The 20,670-nt window shown below is 34.7% G+C and overlaps 1 protein-coding gene across 1 annotated transcript in view; it reads left to right on the top strand.

Moving 5' to 3' along the window:
• Positions 1 to 19,368, top strand: part of LOC106457228 — a 29,809-nt gene extending 10,441 nt beyond the window's left edge. The window contains exons 4-10 of the mRNA XM_013916622.2: positions 7,998 to 8,203; positions 9,473 to 9,609; positions 12,608 to 12,756; positions 13,231 to 13,312; positions 14,123 to 14,285; positions 14,713 to 14,896; positions 16,599 to 19,368. Coding sequence (XP_013772076.1) covers positions 7,998 to 8,203; positions 9,473 to 9,609; positions 12,608 to 12,756; positions 13,231 to 13,312; positions 14,123 to 14,285; positions 14,713 to 14,896; positions 16,599 to 16,822 — 1,145 coding nt within the window. The 3' untranslated portion in view covers positions 16,823 to 19,368. The remainder of the gene's footprint in view (positions 1 to 7,997; positions 8,204 to 9,472; positions 9,610 to 12,607; positions 12,757 to 13,230; positions 13,313 to 14,122; positions 14,286 to 14,712; positions 14,897 to 16,598) is intronic.
• Positions 19,369 to 20,670: the final 1,302 nt, after the last annotated feature.

Consider the following 20,670-nt stretch of genomic DNA (forward strand, 5'->3'; position numbering starts at 1 on the left):
TAAGTAGAAGAAGTAGTACGTCGTCGTCACACGTAAGTAATAAGTTAAATTAAGTAATAAGTACGTAACTAAGTACGTTAGTTACGTAAGAAGAAGAAGAATATATATATATATATATATATATATATATATATATATAGTGTTTGTAATATGGCTGTAATCTCTATTGTGTTGAAGAATTTGTTGTACATACGTTTAACTTGTTCCGAATATATATATATTATTTTGAAAACAAGTGAAGTGCGTGCTGTTAATTTATCGTTGAATTTATCGCTAACAAGTCACAGACACCTACTGTAGAAGAATCGTAAACCCAACAACACCACAGTATATATTTATACTATTAAGAAGTATACGTAAAAGCCTTTTATTTTGCTACTTGGCGAAAGACTTATATTTTTAAGTTCTGACAATCACATACTTTGATTACTTCTGTGGCTTATTTGGAAATGATACCAATATTTCGTTAGCTAGACTTACACATAGGTTCTAGGTTTAACTTATGCCTGAAACAAAAGTGTATGTATATCATTTATATTTTAGCTCCATTTTATTTAACTTTCAATGGATGTTACTGAAATATATCTGTGCTCCGAAATTATTATTAATCAATAGTTTTTGTAGATTTACAATGAAAGGTTACTATAACGAATAATTGTGAAGGCTATACATTATTTGTTTGTTTTTCTCACAAGAGTAGACTCTAGTTTGTTAAGGAAAATCTTTAAGGAATAATTTCGTAGTATTATTGTGTATCCCAAAGTTCGAAGTTCTATATGTACAATGATGAGCAATTTAAATTACTTTTGGAACTGATACACAACATAAACTCGCGTACGAACCTGAATCAACGAAATGTGCGGTATTTACTGATTTGATATGATAAGCTATCACATTTTCAATACAATAGAGAGCTGATATTATATTAAACTAATTGAAACATTTAAATATATATTTCTCAAGTAAACGAAGACCCATATTTTAACATTTGATAAAAATAAAGGCATGGTTTATTAATTTTTTTTGTATATTAACATATGAGGCAGATCAGAGCTGCATTTTAGCATCTATTGGTTTATCGCTCAGATTTCTGTTTGATTTTTTCAGAATGTTTGCGCAAAGCTTCAGAAAGGGGTATCTGAATATAGTCGACCCACGTTTGGAATTGATAGAGTAAAAAAGAGCAGCTAGTCAACATCACCCTCCGCCAACTCTTGGGGTACTTTTAAAATAAGGAATAGTGGGGTGTGAAATTTGACAATTGCGTTTTTGCGACAACGAGTCACGAAACATGAACTTACAGATTCCCCGTCCGACCATACTAACCCCTAGGTCATTCCTGACCTTTAGCTTTCTGAGATGTTATCTTGACCAGTGACTTTAAGCGCACTCTAGTTCTGTACTTTGGTCATTAAACTATACTACTCATAGTTTTTCAACCAAGTTTAGTATGTAAAGTTTTATCTGCAACATCTGATGTGATAAAAATTTCAGTTTCAGGTGTAAGTTTTTATTTTGTTTGCTTATGTTCTTCTGCTAATATTTTCGACTATTCTTCACTAAGCGTTTACTCCCCTGTGTCATTCCTATATTTTGGATTATTATTATCGTTGGTATAGAGTCAAAAATTGAAGGCAAAACCTGACATGACCTATTGGTTAAGGCGCAATTTGTGGGGCGAGGAATCGAAACTGGTCACCGAATGTTCTCGCCTTTTTAGCCGTGGTGGCGCTATAATCTGATAATCAAACCCAGTATTCATTTGTATCGATTAGCCCAAATGTTGGCGGTGGGTAGTGTTGACTAGCTGCCTTCTCTCTAGTCCATTGCTGCAAATTAGAAGCAGCTAGCGTAGACAACCCTCGAGTAACTAACTTTGCAAGAAATTCATCAAACAACGACAACAATAATGTTTTTAAATGCATGAGCAAGATAAATAAAGCAAAGTGCTTTAAAATATTACAAAATTCTTTGTAGTGCAAAAAACTTTCTAAAAATAGAAAGAGGTTACATAAATATTTAATTTGTGAAAAAACTTATTCTGGAAATTTGCACTACATATTTCCATCTAGAAGCTTTGTAGAATTGCACCAACATACGAACTCTTAACTCAACATAAGAAATAGGATGTTTTTGATTTTTTTAACTTATCTTATGGTTGCTATAGTTGAAACCCCCGCTAGAATACTTACTTACGAATTTCGCTTATTACTTTGTTTTATTAATGTTATTGTTTCCTGTACAAAGATAGTTGTACCTGCAGTCTCAAAAATATACTTACAATGAATCTTCATAAGAAAAGAAAAAAAAAAACACCTTTTTTATTTGCTCTGACTTTCTATGTAGTTTTTAAACTCTGTCATGATAATCACGAAGTTTGGACGAAATATGTATTTTTGCCGTGTAAGAGTTCATATATTATGAAACTAATTAATATTTCCTATGTATACCATAAAAAATATTTGCAAACAAATAGTTTTGTGAGCATTGGCATCTGGGATGTCTCGTTCCTGTTGCCGCCAGGAGACTGCCAAAACCTGTCCAGCCCTCCTACGGCCAGTCTTGTGTCGATAATTCCAACTAACGTTTCGTAAAGGGCTCACTGTTTAAAGAGGTACGTGAGGCCACACCTGGTGGTAAGACATTGAAGGTAACAATAAAAACGCCCACGCTTAGACTAGAATTCTAATTCTTAGAAGTGATAAGTAAAAGGTTGTTTAGTGAGCTCTCTGCTAACTTTTTAGAAATAAGATATCGACCTATTCATTGAGTTTCCATACTATGAAGTGTGCTTAAAGCGTTGCTCCATGGCGGCTCAGCGGTTAGTCTGAGGGATTATAGCACTAAAAAACAAGTTTCGATACCCGCTGTGGACAGAGACAGACAGCCCATTGTGTACCTTTAAATACCAACAAACCTTAAGTTTTCAGTTAAAAACAAAAAGTCTGTTAGTTAAACACCTCTAACAAGTTACAATCTGAAAACCCTGTGTACAAAAATTAAAGTTGTATCACTCGTCTGACTGGTCTTACTGGAGACAAGATAATACTCTATGACTGCTTGGCTGTCACATAGCATGGCTTGAATTTGAACTTAACCTTTCAGTTGACAGCTGCTACCACCAGGGAGCATGTATTCAAGGTCGTCCGAACATAGTTATTTTACGAAGTAGTCAAATTAAAAGTATAAGGACTGCAAAAAATGAGATAAAATACCGCTAAGAGATATACTGTGAAAGAACAGGATCTTTGATGTTCAGTATACTTTCAAAACAGGGCTATCAAATCAATAATTTTGCAGCTATTTAGTCCGTTAAAGCAGTATATAAATTGGTTTGTTTAGGTGTTTTTGATTATCGTGTTTTTGTAACTCCTTAGCCGGAAAATATCAAAATTCGGAAATTGCACGAATCAGTCTTTATTTATTTTTACATAAAGGTTATACAGACATTTGTTGAAAAATGCCCTAGAGCCGTGTTTCTCAACCCGAACCCCTTCAAATAATAAAGAACTGGTTCGTCGTTGATATTTGATAGGTCTTCACCCTTCTTAATCTTGAGATGGGGAAAAAACTGACTATCAATAAAGATGTCCTGAAGGTTCAAGTACTTTAAAGTTTCGCTATTAAGGAGTAAGTCCTTCCAGGTGTTATTGTCTTGTACTTGAAAGTTTGCTAAAGTTCATACAGACTATTTTGACTATACATGTCATTTAAAAATTTAAATAACTTTTCCTCTGTCATTATAGATTATATTGGAATATAACTTTTGTAAAGAAGACATTGAAATATCCCCCCCAGTGGCACAGTAGCATGTCTGAGGACTTACAACACAAGAAACCTGGTTTCGATACCCGTGAGGGGCAGACGACAGATAGTCCTTTGTGTAGATTTGTGCTCAATTAAAAAGAAACAAACAAATACATTGAAATATTTTCTTTCCATGTATAATGATTCAAGCGAAATAGAGATGGGTGGATTCAGAGTTGGATGGGGAGGATCAAGAAAGAAGTATGTGTACAAATGTAATTCTCTTTCCTTGGTATAGTAAGAAACATACTGAAGTAATAAAAAGTGCATACAATTTTGTTTACATGGGTACAACTACACACAAAATATAAATGTAAAATAACATGCTTCACAAAATACGATTGACTGGCTGTTATTAATCTATGTTTACGTAAGGAATCTCGAAGAGAAACTGATTTTCTTGGCTCTGTCTTGCTTGGCATCTGCAGGCTGCCATGAAACCTTGGATATGTTTACTTATTAAGAAGGCAATGAGTTAGTTTATAACTGTAAACGGCTTGATTGCTTGTTAATATGCATTTCAAGAACCTCTTTAGGTAAAATTGGGATTTATCGATGAATGGACAACAAAGTGAAATCATTGAGACATGACTGGTTCATCACTGACCTTTGATAGGTCTTCATAAGTTTTAATCTTGAGAAGGATCGTACTGCTGAGCATTTTGTAACAGGGAGGACATTTAACAGCTCTATATGTCGCAACCAAGGTTTAACTGGTTTCGATTACTATATACAGACTGCTGTGTCCCAAAAGGTCGAGTTCTTTCAAACTGGGGCTAGGCGCTGCACATTGGTCGGAATACCAGACTGTGGAGTCTTGATTTCGTTGTTCGCATCCCGTTACACCACACCACACACACACACACAGAAAGAATTGCACTTTTTGTATTGGATGCCTTATAAAAGTAACGATCTCGTCCTTCTATGTGGTCTGATAAGAATTGGTGGTGGATGGTGTTGACGCAGCTGCCTTCCCTCTATCAATCACTTTATAATTAAAGACTGCTAGTGCAGTCTGCCTTCATGTAGGTTTGCACAAACTCCAAACAAACCTTTCAAGTGTTCATTGCGCCATGAAGTATTTGATCAGGATTGAAATGACCTGAAAAGGCAAACATAAGTCCATGAAATTGAAAATCTAGTCATTAAATCTTCCAGTTCTGTTATGATATAACGTTATTGATATTTATAGACCATAACTTTTCCCTCTTGTTCGGAGGGGCATACTTAAAGTCACACCACTAAATCTGTAAGTCTGTTTGTACTGCTCAAGGTATCACCAAACTTCCCTTATGTTTCTTCTTTTAGTTTTCTCTTTAAGGGCAGATGTGACTATTTCTACCATTCTGCAGAACTGGAGGAGATCGGCTGCTGGAAGATGCATTTGACGAGATAGCGGCAGTGGCGTATTGTAAACTGAAACAGACACTCTCAATGGTTTAGCAAACTCAATTAATTTTACTGATTAGACCAGTCCATTTACTTCAGTAGTTGATTGAAAACCTACATTTGAAACAAGATTTTTCAACTATGGCTAACAGCTAGGAGCATTTTGTGAAAAGTGATTTGGGGTTACTTCGGACAATGGTTTCGTTTGTTTCTGGCTTATTATGGGTTGCTACATTTTAAAAGTAATTTCTGTAACATAATGATAATAACAGAAAATTGAAAAAAAAAAGAAGTGGGACGTAACTCTTTTCTCCTGAAACCACAATGAGTCAAAGGCTTGTAATGCTTAATTCTTGTTGCTTTGTTTCGAATATTCGCAGAAAGCTTTGCAAAACTAACTGTCCCATAGTTTCAACTGATAGATTAAAGGGAAGACAGCTAGACAACATTAACCACCGCCAACTCTTGGGCTACTCTAATCAAATAGTGGGATTTGATCGTTACTTTTATAATGCACCCACGGCCCCAAAGTGCGGAGCGCGATTTTGCGGCAATGGAACACGAATTATTGACACTCGTATCCACTGGCCGGAACGCCAACTACTAGACCACGCCTTTTTATAGTTGAGTTAATAACTCATGTGTTAATTTGGATGAAAGATGAATGCTTTCCTGTAGCAGTAATATAGCAAAGTAACTGATGAAAGTTCGTCAAAAAATTATCCCAAAGTTCTTGAAAAGTAGACATGTTTTTTTCCAACAATCCCTTAGCTAAATGGACTCATTAAACCACCTCATGAAATGTTAATACTAGGCTGATCTCACAACTTTTATGTAGTTGAGTTACCCGAGAGGCCAACTGAAATAAAGATAGCAGTGGCTATTATGGTGATAAGATCAGGAAGTGTCTCCTTTAGTACGCCTCCACGGAAGGGTTTGTGGGATAAACGATCCAACACGGCCTTTATGCTGATCAATAACGGTTCTACTTTCAGTTTATCGTACGTGTTATGATCATAGATTAAGATATCCCGTACCTGGCCGTTGTGTGAAGCTGGAGCAGTGAAAGTTTCTACCATTCTTCCACGGGGTCGAGAACCGGTAATGGCAAGTCAGCGTACCTGCAAACTAACGTATATTAGGAAGGGCATTGAACTAAAGATCAAGCTGAGAAGAAGCTTGCTGGGATGTGGACGATAAAATTGTTTCCTCACTAACAATATTTTTTTTCTTCGTACTATCAAAGCGTACGTATTCACTGTAGCTGATAGATAAACTAATTCTTGTCTTCCTGTTTTAGTAGCATATGTTCACCTTTTGTCTTTTTCTTAATATCACCCATGAACAAGCGGATTATGACAAACTATGTGATGGAGATATGTTTAGAAAGTATAAAGAGCTGATTTTAACGCTATATTACTTTAGAAAAACCACACGAGCGTGGGAATAGCTGGATGTTTATCGTTTTCTCGTGATTGCAAATGTTTATGACAGGTATACTTTTACTTCGCTTTTCAAGCTTCGTTTTTACAAAAGATAAATTAACAATAAAAAGGAGAGAATAGCTTACTCGAAAGTGTTATTTTATGATAATAACTTTACATGACTTTATGCGATCTTCGCCCATAAAATTTAATAAAGGGTTACTGATTTTCTTGAAATACTACATTATTTCAAATAATACCCTGCTACTGATTTACTGAGGAGTTTACACGTTACTACTTATGGTTAGCCATGATAAGTTTCACTTCTGTTTAAAATTTACTGGAAAATTTATATATTAACACTTACGGTTAACGGTAGTGAGTTTTGCTTCTCTTTAAAATTTAAATAATAGTTTATATATCAACACTTACGGTTAACGGTAGTGAGTTTTGCTTCTCTTTAAAATTTAAAGTATACTTTATGTATGAACACTTACGGTTAACGGTAGTGAGTTTCTCTTCTCGTTAAGCTTTAAAGAAGAGTTTATATATTAACACTTACGGTTAACGGTAGTGAGTTTCGTTTCTCTTTAAGATTTACGGCTGTCATTTTTATGAACTCTGTTGATTTCATGAAACTAATAAAAGACAAGGCTCATTGAGCCAATACAGTGTTGTGTGTGTAAGACTGGAATAAATTGAACGCTGGAGGTTGCAGAAGACAGGATAGCAGCAGTGTTGTAGAGAAAACTGAAATATACACTTTCTGTGATATGGTAAATTCAAGTATATTTCGAAACCTTTAATTCAGAGCTAACGTACTCGTGCGACTATACACGTTGGATTTTGCACAGTTTCGTTATTTAGGTAAATTAATATTATTACCGCCTTAAGTATGGTGTCTGCGTGTGTATTGTTGATCTAAACAATCAATCCAAAGTATTGTTAAAATTCTGCAGTAAAGACTCCTATAGATTTAAAATGTTAGAAGTTTTCAGAACATTACTGCTCGTGATGTAGACGTTCTCTCATTGTTGTTTTTCTGTTTTGCAGATCACAGTAGTTTCCTTCTCATACGTTGAAACTCTGATTGTATATGTTACATGGTTTGATTTTGAAAAAGAAACTAATTATGTTTTTCACAAACACCAGCATACGATTGTTGAATTGTAACTAATGCGCCTTGTGATTCCAGCCTAGGAAAATTATATGACGTTTATTTACGTGAACCATTTCAAACCAAGTAAAAACCTTTTAAAATGTTCACCCTGCATAAAACGCTCTCGAACAATAAAGTCACCACTACGTGAGGCTTCAGAGGACAGCTCATATGAATCCTGTACACTATTAAGAATGACCATTTTCTTTGGTTTTCAGATTCGCCTTCTGTATCTGGAGTTAACATTCAGTGTCTTAGCAACAACATCCAAGTTACCATAGCAACCGGCACTAACTTTAACGGGATGATTTATCCCAAGGGACTTTCAAAGAACTCCTCCTGTATGATGGAGTATTCAACTATCGAAGGGCAGGTTACTTACACTCTGCCATTACATGCTTGTAACACCATGAACACTGATCTAGTAAGTATCTACTCTCTTACAAAAACTTAATTGCTTGTAACACCATAAACACTGGTCGAGTACTACTCTCTTACAAAAACTTAATTGCTTGTAACACCATAAACACTGGTCGAGTACTACTCTCTTACAAAAACTTAATTTCTTGTAACAAACACCATGAACATCTAGTAAGTATCTACTCTCTTAAAATATACCATTATTATAACACGATGAATACCGAAAATAATATTAAGTTAGTTGTTTTAATCTTAAATAGTATATTGAAATTTTAGAAATTATATGAATTTAAAACTTCATTAGTTTCCATGGCCAGATCTTTTTTATGAAGTTTGTTGGTTGATAACAAGGTTGGATTTTGTGTGTGCTTGAATTGTGACAATACAGAGGTGAATTTAATTTACATTGAGGTCATTTGAGGGTGATGTTCGTTAATGTGTCAATATTTATAAAGATATTAAACTTGTGACCTCATTCTTAGAAACGCCATAGAAAAGATCATATAATTATCAAACATTGTTCTTTCAAGTTACTGGAAATACAGAGGAAATGATCGAACCATTATTGATTACTTCATTAAACGTGGGAAAGATGGGAACTTAAGATCTGTAGTGTTATAAGCATTGGTTAAGAGCTAACGACTGCGTCTTACGTGGTATAATTAAACACATGTATCGTGTATAGAGTCGAAAATAATAAAGTATATGACCGTAGCCACTGGTGTAACTTTCGTTTCAAAAGTGGGAAGGGGGGGGGTAGGTTTTTTTAGCTGGAGTGTCCACGAAGTTATTATATCAAAATAGAAAAAAAAAGTAATCAAAAGTGTGGGGGAGCATCTCCCCATGGCCGTAGGTATGTTGAAGCACGATAAGGCAGTATCCTAATCGTTTTTACTGGCTAAGTTGAACGAGTCAGAATACGTATGGTTGTTAATTCACTGAATGTATACGATAAATCAGACTAGTTCTGACCATTTCTGTAGACTATTGTATTTTTTAAATCTAGAACAGAACTGTGCCAAATAACCATAGTTTTTACATAGTGTTTTAACGTCTGACTACGGTACTGAAAAAAGAAAATTACGTAATGGAGAGATAGACTGGTTTTCAGTATTATTCAAAGTTGTTAGGTTCAGCATGTATGTGTTCACGTTTCAATAGTCATGACTGGTACCTCACCTATAACAGAAATCTTAACCAAATATACATTGTGTCATTAAATATTACTGAAATGGTAATTACAGCTTTAAAACCTCGGTATTTTGTTTCGCAGAATGATGGTGTAGAATATTTCAACACTGTTGTTGTCCAACCACACCGAAAGCTGGTGACCAATCAGGGCCGAGGCTACCACGTAAGATGCCGATACCAGACAAAGGAAAAGAGTATTATTTCAAACTTCAATGTTAGGTAAAACTCATCGTGCATTTCTTGATACATAGTTGTCATTTTCTTGTCAAAAAAAGGAGAAAAGAAGGTAACATTAATTAAATTTTAAGTAACTATTTTCTTTCATTGAACAACAGCTGTAACCGTGACATGAAGAAACGGATACACAAGGACGTGTAATATTGCATCACGAATAATACCAGAGAGTAAGCGTTTACAGTATATGTAACATATCCTTTCTAAAGAGAAGTGATTAGTGGTTACGCTTGTATATATAAATTAAAAAATCACATATGTACTTCATAATGTACTGGTTCTTAAAAACAACAACGTTTGAATCGTGGCTGTTCGCTTGGCCTTGATAACGTGTGTAGGAGGTCCTCCAAGTAGAAGATGTACATTATTCTGCTTAGCTGAGCTGTCTTAAGTTTTTTTTTGTTTTCTTCAGTGGATCTTGTTAACTTCGAACGTGAACTTACATCCGATGATTTCAGACAAATTACTCCAATCACGGTCACCCGCCTATACTCACACCGGTCACTGATGACTTGTACCATGTAGCCAATTTTGTAAAAACTAACCAACCGTCTGCGTGTAGCTTATTTCAGAGGAGGTGGGGGGGGGGGGGAGCTATTACTGGGAAGGAAAGTTAGTAGCGTCCTTCATGGCGGTGAATATCCTTGAGACACCGTGAAAGTTCATTCACATTCCTTGAAGAGGTAGTGAAGTCAGCTACGGTCCAGTGACGTTCGCAGTTACTGAGAGCTACCCAGTCACTTAAGCGTGGCTGGTAGACACATTATCAGGTAGCTCATGCACATCTACCTTACAATAGCAACTATGAGATGACTGTGTTGTTGTTGTTCACAATATTAATTTCAACACGCTATAGAAATGGCAGTTACTGCACATCACACATTTCAGTCATCCGGAAGTCAATATGTAAAATATCCCTCCATGTCCGCTTCCCTCTTCTTTGGCTATTGTTTCTTTGCTCTGTTAATCTTGTCCACTATTATAATTATATCTGCTTCCCTCGATGGTACTGCGGTAAGTTTACGGACTTACAACGCTGCAATCGGAGGTTCGATTCCCCGTGGTAGACGCAGCAGATAGCCCAATATTGCTTTGCTCTAAAACATACAAGTAAACACAAACTCTATATCTGCTGTAAACTTCACTTTCTTTAAGATTTTACCTTTTAGATGTTCCACTTACCTATTTTTATTTCTTACTTAACTGATAGCTCAATTCTTTTGCTAATGTATAAGGTTACTGCGCCTAGCAGAGTTGTGTATTTTTAGGCGAACTCTTAGTGTCAAGACGTTAATTCCGACACTTAGTCCCTGTTTCAGTAAATTGTCGTTGTGAGTTCCATCTGATTATTATATTTCCCTTATATTATTATATTAGCTTAGAAATGACAATTTTATTGTCACTGTCCTATCTTTACTTTAGCTTGGAAGTTACAACTTTATTGTCACTGTCCACTCCTTCCTTTAGCTTGGAAGTTACAACTTTATTGTCACTGTCCACTCCTTCCTTTAGCTTGGAAGTTACAACTTTATTGTCACTGTCCTATCCTTGCTTTTACTTGGAAGTTACAACTCTGTTGTCACTGTCCTCTCCTTACTTTAGCTTGGAAGTTACAACTTTATTGTCACTGTCCTATCCTTGCTTTTGCTTGGAAGTTACAACTCTATTGTCACTGTCCTCTCCTTACTTTAGCTTGGAAGTTACAACTTTATTGTCACTGTCCTCTCCTTACTTTAGCTTGGAAGTTACGACTTTATCGTCACTGTCCTATCTTTGATTTAGCTTGGAAGTTGCAACTTTATTGCCACTGTCCACTCCTTGCTTTAGCTTAGAAGTTACAACTTTATTGTCACTGTCCTATCTTTGATTTAGCTTAGAAGTTACAACTTTATTGTCACTGTCCTATCCTTGCTTTAGCTTGGAAGTTACAACTTTATCGTCACTGTCCTATCTTTGATTTAGCTTAGAAGCTACAACTTTATTATCACTGTCCTATCCTTGCTTTAGCTTGGAAGTTACAACTTTATTGTCACTGTCCTCTCCTTACTTTACCTTGGAAGTTACAACTTTATTGTCACTGTCCTATCCTTGCTTTAGCTTGGAAGTTTCAACTTTATTGCCACTGTCCACTCCTTGCTTTAGCTTAGAAGTTACAACTTTATTGTCACTGTCCTATCTTTGATTTAGCTTAGAAGTTACAACTTTATTGTCACTGTCCTATTCTTGCTTTAGCTTGGAAGTTACAACTTTATCGTCACTGTCCTATCTTTGATTTACCTTAGAAGTTACAACATTATTATCACTGTCCTATCCTTGCTTTAGCTTAGAAGTTACAACTGCATTTTCACTGTCATATATTTGCTTTAGCTTAGAAGTTACAACTGCATTTTCACTGTCATATATTTGCTTTAGCTTGGAAGTTACAACTTTATTGTCACTGTCCTTTTCTTACTTTAGCTTGGAAGTTACAACTTTATTGTCACTGTCCTATCTTTGATTTAGCTTAGAAGTTACAACTTTATTGTCAATGTTCAATCTTTGCTTTAGCTTAGAAGTTACAACTTTATTGTCAATGTTCAATCTTTGCTTTAGCTTAGAAGTTAAAACTTTATTTCCACTATCTTATCCTGTTTCAGGTTATTAATTATGACTTTAATGTTACTGCTCTATCCCTGTTTCAGTTATTAATCATGACTTTAATGTTACTGCCCTATCTCTATTTCAAGTTATTAAGTATGAGTTAATTGTATTTATGCTATCCTTGTTTAAGGTTATTAATTATAGCTTTAATGTTACTGCCCTACCCCTATTTCAGGTTATTAAATATGACCTTATTGTGCTTGTGCTGTTCCTGTTTTAGGTTATTAAGTATGACTTTATTGTCTTTATGCTATCCCTGTTTCAGATTAGTAAGTGTAACTTTAACATCAGTTACATGTTCATGTTTCCTTGTGTAATTTTCCCGTTTTTGTTTTGTTTTCAGTATGTTGGGTACAACTCCCATGTATGCTACTGCCCCAATGCCGGTTTGTACCATGAAAATTTTCCAAGGAGATTTTGATCACGCGTTTGTTGCTGAAAATGTCAAGATTGGTGACCGTCTCACACTGGTCATCAATATCGATCTTCAAGGTAAACCTTAAGTGTCGATTATATTTTAATTTATCACGTATTTTTAGACTTTTTCACATAGAAATTGGATATCCTATATATTTAATGTTTGTAGTTTTTTTGTTTTATATAAGGTCATGTGAAAATATAAAAAAAAGACTTTGACATCATTTAAACATACAAGTTAAACCATATTTCTATTTAAAAATCCTAAAAACATTAAAAGACTAACTCTAACATCAAGGACGAAGTTATTATTATTATCCTTATACATCTTTAAAACCTGGATACGGATCGTGAATCAGCGTTTAAGGTTTTCTATCAACGGGTAATAAACCGTTGTACACGCTCTCTTCTTCTGAGGCGGGAGGAGGTTACAAAACGTTTAATATTTTGTTATCAAGACAGCGTCAACCAATCACGACCCGTGGAATGGCTGTGTTTCGTGATCAAGTAATTCTTTATAGCGCTTTCAAGATCTACTTCTTATTCCAGATATCTATGGTATGAAGGTTACGAACTGCTTGGTTCGTGATGGGCTCAACTGGGGAGAACAACCTTTAATCAACAACGATGGGTACGTATGCAATTTTTTTGTTTCGCGAACCTCAGTGCACACTGTCCACAATATTATTAATGATTAATCATTACATGGGATAACGTATTGAATCAGTTAACTTATTATTAACTAACACTATTTTCATGTATAGTCATGACTCGAGGGTGTCTTACTTTAAGGTTTGTGTAGTGTTGAATATACTTATCAGAATATACATTTGAAACGATAAAGAGTCTGATCGAAGGACTCAGCGTTATTGAACTTCAGGTAAGATATTTCATGAGAAGAATCGCTTTGCGTTATTTATTTAATAACAGTGCTTATATCTGTAAGTATAAGCACTCGCATACATACAAATATAAGCCTTCGTAAAATTCTCAAGAAGAGAAATAAAATTACATTAAATAAAATTAAACTTACAATTACGTGTAGCTTCTGGTAGAGTTGAATGTATAAAAAACGTGCTTTATATATATATATATACCGGGGCCTTTCGAGTACAATAGGAATTATTCCTACTGAGATTTATAGGGTTTACAGTAACTTGATAACGTTATTGTGTCTCTTTTAACAACCAGAAAAGGCTTAATTTGATTACAGTTTAAAGCTATGTAATAAGTTACAAAGCTTAACTTATGTAGTGCTAATTGAAACGACTGTCAGATTTAAGGAACTCAGATTCTTTACTATTTATGAAATCCAAGATTTATTATCCATGCTGAAGTTTGGCATTGAATTTTTAAGTAATGGGCTCTTTTATTGTAGCAGAAAAATATTTGAAAAGTTTTTTATTTCTCCTGTGGCTTATTTATTTTGTGATTATTGCAGATGTCCAGTTGATCCCGAGATTATGGGTCCGTTTGACTACACCCAGAACAAAACCCGAGCAGTGGTGAACTTTCAAGCTCACAAGTTCCCTTACACGTCCTCTGTCTATTATCAGTGTAACGTCAAGCTGTGCTTGAAGAAGGGCGGAGGCTGTGATGATGTGGTAGGTTAGGTGTAGAATCTTCAGTTACATATAAATTAAACCCACCTTGTCATATATGGCTACACACAGGACAAACGTTCTGCTGTATAGGTGTATCTAACAACACATTTGTAGTTAAAACTCTGTACAGCATTTTGGACAACATTTTTCCAGTCTGCTATTAGCAAGAATAAATTGTAGTAATGCATTTATTTTACATATCATTAGTCAACATGTTTTAAATATTATGTAGCTCAATGTTAGACATTTTAGCAATATACAGATAATATACTTTGGTTTGATGTAGTTTATTTATCATTCTCGTTGATTAACAATTAGTAAAGTAAAATGTAACGATTTAACTGGAATTTCGCGACTTAAAGATTTATGTATGTATCACGTTTAAACATCACAATTTTGTATTTACTTTGTTTCTGCCATTCTCCAGCCCCCGCAGTGTGACCCCAGCGGAAGGAATATCTTGAAACGCCGAAGGAAGAGAGAAAGTGAATTGGAAGAAAAAGGTGATCTTACGAAATTGAGGCAGGAGGAGCAGGATGTGCGTGATTTAAACATAGAAGTATTTTCTGGTCTCCATGTGAACGAAGTTGATAATTTGAACACTGATGACGGTAAGTTATTACCATTGAAAAAAAAAACAAAAAAACTTTATTAGTATATTCGTTATTTAGAATTATTTCATCTTCGTCTATAACTAAAGCCAAATAAAAATTTGGAACGTAAGATTTTCCAGCATAATTAAAAAGCCCCACGAATAAAGAATTGGCTACAGTTTTAGGTGTTTCCAACAGCGATGTGCAGGACGTGGCTAGCATATCAGGAACTGTGAATTCGGAAGTTCCTGGTTTGCGACCCGTTGCCATAAAATTTTGCTCCAAATTTTGGGTCTGTGGGTGCAATATAAAAGTGACGATAAATCCCACCATCCGCTCAAAATTTGCGGTAGGTGCTGTTGACTAGTTAGCCTCTTCACCTCTGGATTGTAGATCATCACTTCAAAGTGAGGGACGACTAGGCGCATATTGTCCTTCTGTAGCTTGGGGCAATACTCTGGAACAAACCAATAGCTGAGCTAAAACAAACATTTTGGAGGATTTTATCATAAAAAGTGGCCTATTTTTGTTGCCGCTAATACTTAGAATTTCACATTGCTTAACACAGTCTATTATAGTTTCGTGGGTGGGAGAATGACCTTATTCTTTGTGTAAATATTCTCACTTTAATTGAGTATTGAAACCAAGCTTTTCATTTTTGTAAAATGCACATAATGGGAAAATTATTAATTTTTTAATATGTTCAAGGGCTCGGCATGGCCAGGTGGTTAGGAAGCTTGACTCACAATCTGCGGGTCGCGGGTTCGAATCCCCGTCACACCAAACATGCTCGCCCTTTCAGCCAAAGGGGTGTTATAATGGGACGGTCAATCCCACTATTCGTTGGTAGAAGAGTAGCCCAAGAGTTGGCGGTGGGTGGTGATGACTAGCTGTCTTCCCTCTAGTCGTACACTGCTAAATTAGGGACGGCTAGCGCACATGGCCTTCGTGTAGCTTTGCGCGAAATTCAAAACAAACAAACAAACAATATGTTCAAAATATTAAGTAATTATTATTATTTGAATTACTTTTCTTTTTCCAGTTTAGATAGTAGAGAGGTGTTGTTTAGTCCGCACATGTGCATGTGGTGCCGTTCATGTCAAAATTTCCAGTTCTTTTTCTTTTTATGGTTTAGCCTCGTTAATCTAAATCTGTGTTAAAGTCGCTAGCACATCACAGGTTTTCAATAATGATAATTCCTATTTTCAAGTAAATATGTTATTAAAAAAGAGATATTTCTTGAACGTAAATATTTTATTACAGAAATTATTAATACAAATATCCCAATATAACTAAACCATCTCAGCAAATATCTCTTACTGTGTTTGTCGACAAAAATGAAATATGAGGGTGATGTTCCAAACTTAGTTTGGGAGATGTAAAATTTAGAAAACATTTTTGTCATGAATATATATAATTAATATAACAATACCAACATGATATACTTTCATACAGAAATTTCCTTTAAAATCCCTCAAGCGAGAAATAATAGTCTTAACGTGTTCAAAGCTCATTCATACTTTTTATATTGTATTTTATTTCCACAACAATAATATTTTCTCAAAAAAAACTTGTGTCGCAGTATTATTGGCCCTAAAGGGACAACTTAAATGGTGTTTTGAAGTTTCGAATCCATTAAGTAAGAAACGCTACATGCTTGATTTAAAAAAATATTCACACTATTAACATTTTAATTATGTGATATTTCTTTACTGAACAGAGCCTGGAATAAAAACGCAGCCTTCAGTTGGCGATGATGAGTTTTGTGTTTCTACTAGAAAATTCGCTATTGGTATTGCCATTGCTGGAGTCTTGCTAATGTTAGCAGTCATGTTGCTCGTGGCCTGTATCCTTCACCGCCGCCGCAGGAGAAAAGGGGCCAGTACAGCCTGCAGTTCTATCTACTCTGGACCGTACTCTAACGCTGCATACAGCAGGGACTGAGTCTTGACAAGACATTTGTGAACGGGCGTGGGAAGAGGTCAAAGCGCCTTGAAAGACAAGCAGTTATATTGACCCCGTGATATTTATGGACAGATTTTATATCAAATGATCCTCTGAAGTCGTTAATAATTTACAATAGTTTTTAAAAAATCAGCAACAAGCTAAAATAAGTATATTGGAATCAGTTCAGAGTGTAAATTACTTTAAACGATTGAATGCTAAATTATTTTCATTTCATAACTAGCTTAAATATAAATGCTAATTTTTCGTTTTTAATACTAGGAAAACGAATGCACGTATTTCACGTAGCATGGGTTTTGAAATATTCTATGGTGTTTTTGTCATTGTTTGTGGTGTTGGTATCCATGGTGTTACTGTTCGTAATATAGGTTTCCATGGCGTATTGTTAACGTCCGTGGTACAAATTTTGGAATAGTCTACGGTGTTTTTGTTATTGTTCCTGGTATAAGTTTCCGTGGTATCACTGTTCTTGTTCGTATTATAAATTTAGGAATAGTGTTTTTGTCATTATTCGTGGTATAGATTTCCACGGTGTTATTGTTCGTGTTGTAACTATAGATCTTTTCGGTTTCTTTGACTATTTTTACAAATTGATTTCATCTTATTTCAACTTCGCATTATATATATACCGTATGAAGGATTCTCTAATTTATAACGACACAAACTTCAAGGCTATCTAGAACGTACTATACCAAAAGATGGAGCCAAACTGTTTGAAGCTTGTTTACACTATATCTAACCAAACTTCATGATTACTGGGAAGGTTTCTTTTTACTGAAAGTAAAATTACTTCAGTTATGATAACTTAACAGAAGAAGCAGTGCCAAAGTTTTTTTTTTGTATTCCAGATTACTCTTTCTGTAAGTTAACCTAAGATATTATGTTAATTTAAAATGTTTTAGTGGGTTATGGTGTCCTTCATGTCATTGTGAACTTTTAAAAAATATTGTCACTTATAGGCATATTATTACTATTAATAAGTTCTGGAGGAAGATTTTTTAACGACTAGAAAAATGCCAGTTTAAGATAAAGACATTTTTATTTGGTTCTTCCTTTTCAACTGTTGGTTTCCTACCTTTGGATGTTGGTTCAAATTCTGAAGTTAAAAAAGCGTTCAGTACATATTAAATTGTTTGTCATTGTCTTGTTTACGTGTTTCATATTTATTTGTTGATGAAGAAAAAAGTTAAATGAAAAATCACGTGCTTTGAGATGAGATTTATGGTTATATTTGGTGATTTTTTTTTTATTCATATACAATTTGATAAGTGGCCGTTGTAACAGCGACTGAAAATTCGTAGATAATCGCCACGGGGTTACCCTTTGAAAATCTAAAGGATAATTACTTAACAATCCTAAAGTGTCTTGCAAACTGTGTTCAGTGTCATTAATTGTGCACTACATTTACTTCAACTTTTTAATACATCTCTTTCTAATTGTATCTTTAAAAAGTTCTAAGTTAGCTCATAATGTGTAACAAGCAGTGTTTTACTTAGCATAAACACTATGTAAACCGTAGGCTGGTCTTATTATTTTCTATTGAAAGTCTGATGTGATACGGAACTGCCAGACACTGGTAAAAAAAAGGGAGTCGAAATTGGGTTCTTATCAAGCATAAACTTCTATAGTGTCATAGCTGCTGCCTTAAAATATTTTCGTCTTAAAAAATAACTCGAAAACGGGTGTTAGAAGCGGGAGATTTTGTGTTATGTTTTCTATTGAGTGTCTACAAGAAAATATCACACTTTAATCACTATCTCAAATCATACAAAATACTTTGAATCCTATCTATACAGCATTCTTTCTTCCTGAAATCATTTTTTACAGAATATTTCGTGAAAGCCAGCAATGTATTTGCCAATAAATGACCATTTTGTTGTTTGTATTTTGAAATGAGTTAGAGGAGAATTTACAAAACTTGGAGATTTTAAGTGTGCACCCAGAAATACTTCCACGTCACGAGTAATGTTTATTCCCCATGAGTCGTCTTTTGATTACATTTTTATGCTTGACGTTGTATTAGAAAATTGTTTTTTACCTTCCGGAATTTTGGAAATTTCTAAATGGGACGAAAGAAAAACAAAACATAACAGCAAATAAAAGGTTTGTGATTGTACATATATATGTATAGCAGTCGGCCCAAATAGGCAGCTACAGAAAGGTGAAAGGTTCAGTAAAAAAACATACTAAGTTGTTTAAACATTTAGCTGTGATGTTTTAGTCTAAGAAATGGTGTGGGCTTTTTTATTTTTGTTTTTTAAAGAAAGAATCTCTTCTGCCAACCTTTACAGCCCTTGCTGCAAAGCGACTGGTGATTCAAACATTTGTCTTACCTAGAGGTGGTACGGAGATTTTCTTTAAACTCTATCCGTAAACTCATGATAAACTTAAAGACTTAAATGTATGGAATTAGAATGCCCGGTTTTATTTTTCTGTCCAGTAATGTTTCAATAACTATGGTGCTAAATGTAGTTGTACGCAACTTTGGATGTAGGTTCATTATGATATTTGTAACATTTTAAACATGGTGTTCTAAATAAACTTACACAGTTGATTTGTTTCTCTTTTACGTTTGAAGTGCCGTAAATAGCTATGTTTTAAAGGACTAAAAAGTTGATGAAGTGTTTGAAGTACAATTAGAATGTAATGATTAATTCTTAACAAAAAGTGTAAACTCGTTTCGCAAGCTCCTAGAACAGTCTGTGACTAAAATGTTTTACTACTGCCTCGTAAGTTATTGACTTTTAATGGAGGTTAATCCACTGTAACCGACAACTTACAAATGATATACCTATACGTTGCATCATCGTAAAAGGAGAACACAAAACATCGAGTGATTAAAATAAAACAATTTATTTAATAGTGGGAGTTGACCACGTAAAAATAATAGCTATTTTGGTCACCACAATACTGGGAAAACGATAAAAACTGGGAGTTGACCACGTAAAAATAATAGCTATTTTGGTCACCACAATACTGGGAAAACGATAAAAACTGGGAGTTGACCACGTAAAAATAATAGCTATTTTGGTCACCACAATATTGGGAAAACGATAAAAACCACTAAAATTGCCTTTCAACTATAATTTAGTATTAAAGCTTCCGAAAAATACTAATATTATGTTCATTAGTTCACATCTTGCAGAAATGTCTTCATTTGAAAATGATTTCTCCCCCACCTCACACATTTCTTTGTGTCAATATTTTGGTGAAAGACCTTTGATTTTTTCAAAGTAATTTACCTAAAGACCTAAGTTGCAATCATAATGCTGGAAAGTGTGATGTTAGCATAAAACGTATATGTTATGGATGCAGTCACGATGGGGCTGATATTGACGTCAACTCGATTAGAACGAGAGGTGTTTCAAAACTTTAGGATCCAATCAAAAAATGACAAGAAAACTGCGAAACAAAAGGAATGTAAAGTAAGATACTTTGTTATTTTCATTCTCGTTCTCTTAGATCGTTCAGCGATCGACAGACTCAGACCTCAACCAACAAAAGTCATAAGAAATATTTTAGAACATTTATTGTTGTTTCTACTAAATGTCCAAAATGTTTTAGATGTCATTAATAGGTCGAACAATCATTCTATCTTCACCGACGTTAAAACAACATTTTGGAGATTTTATTACGTTTATCGAAGCAAGAGATCGAATCCTAAACTCATGCACAATTTGATCCAGTTATATCGTTCAGAAGTGCCACCAAAACATTGCAATGTGTACGATGGGCTTGTAGTTTGAGGGTTAAATCCAAAATAATTTTAATCAAAAATATTTCCTTTAAACGTTATGGTGAAATAACCGCTTTATGTGTTTTAAAAG

The sequence above is a fragment of the Limulus polyphemus genome, unplaced genomic scaffold (genome assembly GCF_000517525.1).
Source record: "Limulus polyphemus unplaced genomic scaffold, Limulus_polyphemus-2.1.2 Scaffold305, whole genome shotgun sequence".
Taxonomy (NCBI): domain Eukaryota; kingdom Metazoa; phylum Arthropoda; class Merostomata; order Xiphosura; family Limulidae; genus Limulus; species Limulus polyphemus.